Here is a 7,421-nt window from a genome sequence, read left to right as displayed (position 1 = left end):
TTTTTTTTAAAATGTTTATATTTATTTGCTCACAGTGTTTATATTTCACACTATCCTTGTTCATATTTTGTTTGATGCAATCATTTTCATTCATTGTTGTTGTTTTTTTAATCCTGAAGACTTTATTTAGGATCATTTTGTTTGTGTGAGGTACATTCTGACATTGAAAACAGCTATAGCTCAGGAATGTGGTTTACTGATTTCCCACAGCCCAACGGCAGACACACATTACACCTACCAAAAGCAAGCTTTTAAAAATGAATTTTTTAATAAATAAATAAATAATTTTTGAGACATTGTTAAATGGATTGACAATTTTCCAACTATACATTCTCAAAGTTATAGCCTTTATCAGGATTATACTCAAAATACAGTATAGGGATATATACAATGACATTAAGTCTTCTTGCCATCATACTAAGTCAGGAAGGGGGGGGAAGTACTATGGAATTTAGTAAGCATATTAAGTACTTCAAAATTCAAGAGGTATTGATGTTATGCCTAAAGAACAGTACCAACATTTTAAACCAAATAAGAACAGACAATAGTGTTGTCTAGTTTTTACTTCAGTCATAAATTTAAGTCTGCAATCCTGCTAACCTTGGAGAGAAAGAAAGCATGGAACCCAAAGAACTATAGCAAGAGCACAAAGATTAAAAGGTAATGCAAGCACACTGAAGATAGCAGGGTGATCTCCAGAGCTATAGAAAGAATGATGTCATAATTAGAGTTGTCCACAGTCAGCTATGGTGATCTTGCTGGTCTTTTCATTCCTGGACCTGAAGCACACTAAGGCTTCCACAATATTCATGCCTTCTTTCACCTTGCCGAAGACTATATGCTTGCCATCCAACAATTCAGTCTTAGCAGTATGGATAAAATACTGGGAACCGTTTGTATTGGGTCCAGCATTTGTCATGGACAGGATGCCAGGGCCTGTGTGCTTCAGGATGAAGTTCTCATCATCAAACTTCTCCCCATAGATGGACTTGCCACCAGTACCATTATGGTGTATGAAGTCTCCGCCCTGACACATAATCCCAGGAATGATTCTGTGAAAGCAGGAACCCTTGTAACCAAAGCCTTTCTCCCCTGTACTCAGAGCATGGAAGTTTCCTGCTGTCTTTGGGACTTTATCTGCAAACAGCTCTACGGAAACGCAGCCTAAATGTTCACCATCAGCAGTGATGTTGAAGTACACGATGTGATTGACCATGACTGGGGTGAGCGTAGCAAACAACTGTACTGCTGAGGCGACAGCATCTGCAAAGCCATTATGTTTTTAAAATGAATTATCAGTGAACTATGCACACCATTACCCCGTCTTTCCAGATCATCACCAGATCTTTCCTATTTCCTTTACCCACCCCATCTGGCACCCACCAAATTGTGCAATTCTGTGGCTCCCCCCTGCCCATCCTCACTTTTTGTTCCCATTCTCACCCCCCTTGGAACTTCATACACGTTTTATCAGTTATCTTTCTATTTCTGCAATAATGGTCTTATTCAGTATTTGTCCTTATGTGACTGAGTTCACTCAGTAGAATGTTCTCCAGTCCCTCCCAAGCTATGTAGAAATTTTCAAAATCATTGTTTCTGAGTGTTGCATAGTATTCCATCATGGAAATGTACCACAATTTATCAAACCATTTAATTGTAGTTGGCCATTTGAACTGTTTTCATGTTCTTGTGATGTTATAGAACACTGCTATGAACACTGGTTTACAAATCTCAATTTATGTCTCACTTCTGATTTCCTCAGAATGGAAATGGAATTCTAGCAATGGAATAGTTGTGTCATATGGAATTTCTCTGTTCAGCTTTTTGAGGAAACACCAAACTGCCTTCCAGTACAAATGCCTATTGTACCATTTTACAATTCTACGAACAGTATATGTGAGTTCCTATCTTCCTCCAAAATTGACTATATCCTGTTAAACTATTGGGGTGAGATAGTATCTCATTGTGGTTTTGATTTGCTAAAGATTTGTTATCATTTCTTCATGTGTTGGCCACCCAAATGTCTTCCTCTGGGAAAAGTCTTTCCATATCATTTGCCCATTTTGTAATTGGATTATCAGACTTGTTCTTCGGGAAGCCCTGTAGTATTCTGTGAACTTTTGTTATGTGATCTTTGTCTGGAAGACATAGCCAAATGTTTTTTTCCCAGTCCATAGGATTTCTTTTCACCCTGTTGGAAAACGTTTTTGCTGTGCACAGTGATTTAATCTTTGTAAGGTCCTATTCATCAATTTTATTCTCTACTGGTTGTTTATTTCTGCCTGTATTTGTCAGCCTTTTTATACCATAGGTTAGGCCTTCTAAGCTTGTCCTACTTTGTCTCTTATGATATTTATGGCTTTAGGCTTTATCAGTAGGTCTCTGATTCACTTTGAGTTGATTTTTTAATACTTTTTTTAAAATGAAATTTTTAATTGTAATTGTAATTTTAACAAAGTTTACAGAAAAGTTAGATTTTCATTCATTCATTGTTGCACATTTTACCCTCTTTCCCTCCTTTCCCCTCCCCAAGTTGACTTTTTTCTTTCCATTAGTTTATTTACAAAATTCTAATACAAATTCTTTAAATTTCCTCACCCCCCCATCAAATTGTACAACCCAATGATTAATTCCCTCTTCCTCCTGCACATACACATCCCTCTACTTGCAGCCTCTCCCACCCCTGCTGGATCCTTATGCTCATTCTACAATAACGGTCTTATACAATATTTATTATCCTTGTGGGACTGAGTTAGTTCACTCAGCATAATGCTCTCCAGCCCGTCCTAAGTTAGGTAATAATTTACAAAGTTACTGTTCCTGTGTGCTGCGTAGTATTCTGTTGTGTGAATGTATGATAATTTCTCAATCCATTCACTTGTGGTTGGACATTTGGGCTGTTTCCATGTACTTGCGATGGTGAATAATGCTGCTATGAACATTGTTGTACAAATCTCAGTTTGTGCCTCAGTTCTCATATTCTTTGAGTTGATTTTTTTTTGCTCTTCATTTTCAGTTTTTAATGAAGTTGTGTTAATATTTTACTCCTGCATCTTCTCAATTGTTTCTTCCTTGTATTTGCCCTTTTCTTTTCCAGCTTGGTGGAATGTGGCTTTATGTTCAAGAATCTTTTTTCTGTCTTTATCCAGTTTTAGCTTAGTGATAACCACCTTGCTGAGGTGAATGCCCACATGGACCATTGTGCCATTAGCTTTTTCTCATTGCACTCATTCAGTGTAGATGACACATTTCTTCCTATAAACCTGGACTATTTTGCCAATTTGCTGACCTTTATAGTGCCCTCGTACAACCTGAACTTCATCATCCTTTTGGATGGGCATGGGCCACTCGTTGTATTTCTGCCTCAGCTCCTTGGACAGAAGAGAAGACATAATCTTCCTTCGAACGTGAGAGGGTGGATTGAAATGCCTTTAACGGTTTTTGCTCTAGTCAGAAGTCACAAAAAGATTGAACTTCATTTTGGCCACTGCCACTTTAGCGATGGCCACAGGAGGCGAAGGAGCGAGTTATTTTTGTGTATAGTGAGAGGTGTTGATCCTGCTTCAGCTTTCTGCAGGTAGTGGTCCAGTTTTGTCAACACCATTTGTTGAAGAGGTTGTCATTTCCCCATTTGATAGGTTTTGTTTTCTTGACCATAGATAGATGGGCTAATTTCTGGATTCTTGATTTTATTCAATTGTGCCTGTCATTATACCAGTACTATGTAATTTTGGTTATTATACTGTGACGTAGAATAGGAGTCAAGGAGTGATATCTCTCCCACTTCATTCCTGTTTCTCCAGAGTGCTTATTTGATGTCTCTTTCCTCTCCAAATAAACTTGCCAGTTGCCTTTCCTATCACTTTGATAAATGAATTTGGTATCTGTATTGGGATTGTGTTAAACATAGGTTGCTTTTGGTAGAATTTTCATTTTCACTATATTGAGTTTTCCTATCGATGAACAGGCAACATGTTTCCATTTACTTAATCATTTTATTGTTTCTTGCAAAAAGTGTTTTGTAGCTTTCTTTGTAAAGGTCTTTTTTTTATAGTTGGCTTTATTATCTATGTAATCTTAGAATTATCAGCATAAATTACTAAATTTCTTCTGAAACAGTGACTAAACAACATTTCTGTGAAGACTAGACAGGTATTGTTATTATGTGTCAATAAGTTGGATCTAGCTCATCTTACCCTACAGTAGGTTTTCAGAGGCAGTCAATCACATAGGAGAGGACTGCTCATCTTTTTCTCCCTCAGAGCAGCTGGTGAATTTGAGCCACTTGCCTTTGGTTTGGCAGTACAACTTCTTACTACTAAGCCATTAGAGCTCCTAAATATCAGCTAGTAAATATTTTAAACATTGTATGTCATACAGTCTGCTTTATAACAACTCACCTCTGCAATTTAGGACAAATGTAATTCTATGCAGTGAATCAACCAGTGGATGTGGATGTATTTGTTTTCCAGTGCAAATTCTATGGACACTGAAATATGAACTTCATATAATTTTCATGTGTCATAAAATTTTACTCTCATTGTGACTATTCAATCATTTAAAAATGTCAGATCTGTTTATCATTTGTGACTTGCTGCTAATGGCAGGCTGTCTTGGGCTCCTAAGTCTCAGTTTGCTAATCCTGGTTTTACATCTTCACTTGTGGTTGCATGATATGATGCAGCTCAGAGCTTATTTAACCAGTATCTTATATATGTTGTTTCCAGTTTTAAAATGCTACTGTAAAAATCCTACCTTTTGTACAAAAGTATAAGTCTGTGTAACTTTTGAAATTTTTTTAGGATTAACTCTAATAAACTCTTAGAGCGGACTAGTGGGCAATGGTTTGACATTAATTTCATTGTTGTAGTTACAAAACTAATATATGCAAACAAAGTAACATATATTCACTGTGAAAGTTTGAAAGAATGCAAAAATACAAATTTAGAAAATGAAACCAATACTGTTAGGTGGCCATAATAGTAGGAAATTGTGCTGCCAACCCACAGACACATGATTTAAACCACCAACTGCTCTGGAGGAGAAGGTTGGGCAGTCTCATTCTGTGAAATTTACTGCCACTGAAAAGCCTCTGGAGGCTCAGCTATGGGTCAGTTCTGACTCGAGGAGTCACTTATAAAGGCATGTGTCGCTGTTATTATGTGCCATTGAGTCACTTGCGATTCATAGTGACCCTATGTACGACTTTGAAGCCTGCTCTGTCATAGGCCAATCTCACTATCTCTGACACCCTTACCCCTATTGCTCTAGTTACAGAAACAATCCATCTCATCCAGGGTCTTTGTCTCCTGTGCTGCCCCTCCACCCTTCCAAACATGTCCTTCTATAAGGATCTGCCCCTCCTAGCCACATGGCCAAAGTATGTGAGACGGAGCTTCAAAATCCTGGCCTCCAAGGAGAAACTTGGTTTCACCCTCTCCAAAACAATCTTATTTGTTTTGTTGGTGGTCCATGGTATGTTCAAGACTCTTTTCCAGCACCATAAGTCAAAGGTGTGAACTCTTCTGCTGCTGCACATAGAACAATGGAACAGAATTGAGAACCCAGAAATGGACCCATCTATCTATGGTCAACTGATATTCTACAAGGAAGTAAAACTTATCATATGAGGAAATGACAACCTCTTCAAAAAATGATGTTGGCAGGATTTTATTACTACTTATAGAAAGCTGAAACAGGATCCACATCTCGCACCATATACAAAAATCAAATCAAGGTGGATCAGAAACCTCAGAATAAAGCCCCAAACCATACAGTTCATAGTAGATAAACAGGGACCAAGCTTAGAAGGCCTAGTGTATGGTGTAAAGGGACTGCCAAATACCGCCAGAAATGCACAATCTGAAGCGGATAAAATTGGTGAATAGGACCTTCTAAAGATTAAATCTCTGTGCTGATCAGAAACTTTTTCCAAAAGAGTAAGAAGAAAACCTACTGACTGGGAACAAACATTTGGCAATACCATCTCAGACAAGGATCTCCAGAAGAAAAAGACTGATAATCCAGTTACAAAATGGGCAAACAACATGGAAAGGCTTTTCACAGATGACATTCGGATGGCCCACAGACACATGAAGAAGTGCTCTAAATCACTGGCAATTAGAGAGATGTAAATCAAAACCACCATGAGATACCATCTTATCCCAGTAGCAGTGGCAAACTTTAGCTTGGCAGCAAATAATAAATGTTGAAGAGGATGTGGTGAAATAGTACTCCTTATACATTATTGGTGGATTCCAAACACTCTGGAAGGCAGTTTATTTAAAAAGCTGAACATAGAAATTCTATATGACCCAGCTATTCCACTGCTTGGGATATACCCTGAGAAAATGAAAACAGGCACAGAGACTTGTACACCAATGTTCATAGCAGTGTTATTCACTATAGCTGTAGGTTGTTAATGAGTCTTCTTCCAATCTTGATGCCACATTTCTCCTCAGAAAGCCCAGCCTCCTGAATGATCTATTCTTCATATAGATTGTAAAGGTATGGAGGCAGGATGCAAACATGATGTACTCCCTTTTTGATTTTGAATCATGCAGTGTTTCCCTGCTCTGTTCTGAGGACTGCTTCCTGGTCCAAGTATAGATTTCACATAAGCACAGTCAACTGTTCTGGGGTTCCCATTATCCTCAAGGATAACCACAATTTGTTGTGATCCACATAGCCAAATGCCTTTCCACAGTAATTGAAACACAGATAGATATGCCACTGGTACTCTCTCCTTTCTGCCAAGATCCATTTGACATTAGCAACAATGTCTCTAGTGCCATCCATAACCTCTTCTAAACCCAGCTTGTATTTCTGGTAGTTCTCCGTCAGTGTATTGTTCCAGTAATTTCTGGATAATCTTCAGCAGGATTTTGCTTGTGTATAATAGGAGTGATATTGCACAACAATTTTCACACTCTGCCGGGTCACTTTTTTGGAATGAAAATAAATATGGATCTCTTCCAGTCAGTTGGCCAAGAAGTTGTCCTCCATATTTCATGGCACAACCTGGTGAGCACGTCCAGGGCAGCATCTGTTTGTTGAACTATGTCAATTGGAATTCTACCAATTCCTGGGGCTTTATTTTTTGCCAAGTCCTGCAGAGCAGCCTGAACCTCCTCCTTCATCACCATTGCCTCTTTACCATATGTTGTTTCTTGAAATCCTTCTGTGTCAGCCAATTCTTTTTGACACAGTCACTCTTTATACTTCTTTCCTCTTCTTTCTGCCCATAGCATCCTTAAGTATTGCAGCTTGAAGATTGAATTTGTTCTTTAGTTCCTTCAACTTAAGAAATGCCAAGCAAATACAGCCATTTTTATTTTCTTTTTTCTTTTTTTTTGGGGGGGGTAAATTATAATTTTTTAATTAGAAAACAAATATACAATTTGGAATGGATTTGAGGCAAA

At 38.0% G+C, this 7,421-nt stretch overlaps 1 protein-coding gene across 1 annotated transcript; it reads right to left on the bottom strand.

Moving 5' to 3' along the window:
- Positions 1-724: 724 nt before the first annotated feature.
- Positions 725-1,216, bottom strand: LOC102867563 (peptidyl-prolyl cis-trans isomerase A-like). Its single transcript, XM_006902998.1, has one exon. It carries the CDS (start codon positions 1,214-1,216, stop codon positions 725-727), a length of 492 nt encoding a protein of 163 aa, XP_006903060.1.
- Positions 1,217-7,421: the final 6,205 nt, after the last annotated feature.

The sequence above is a fragment of the Elephantulus edwardii genome, unplaced genomic scaffold, assembly GCF_000299155.1.
Source record: "Elephantulus edwardii isolate Elephantulus edwardi_28Jun2011 unplaced genomic scaffold, EleEdw1.0 scaffold00492, whole genome shotgun sequence".
Taxonomy (NCBI): Eukaryota; Metazoa; Chordata; class Mammalia; order Macroscelidea; family Macroscelididae; genus Elephantulus; species Elephantulus edwardii.
Note: the sequence above shows the minus strand (reverse complement) of the source record. Positions and strands in the feature narration are given on the sequence as shown.

Bases quoted from the DNA above. Each gene is read 5' to 3' on its own strand.
- LOC102867563 (XM_006902998.1), bottom strand. From the start codon at position 1,216: ATGGTCAATCACATCGTGTACTTCAACATCACTGCTGATGGTGAACAT.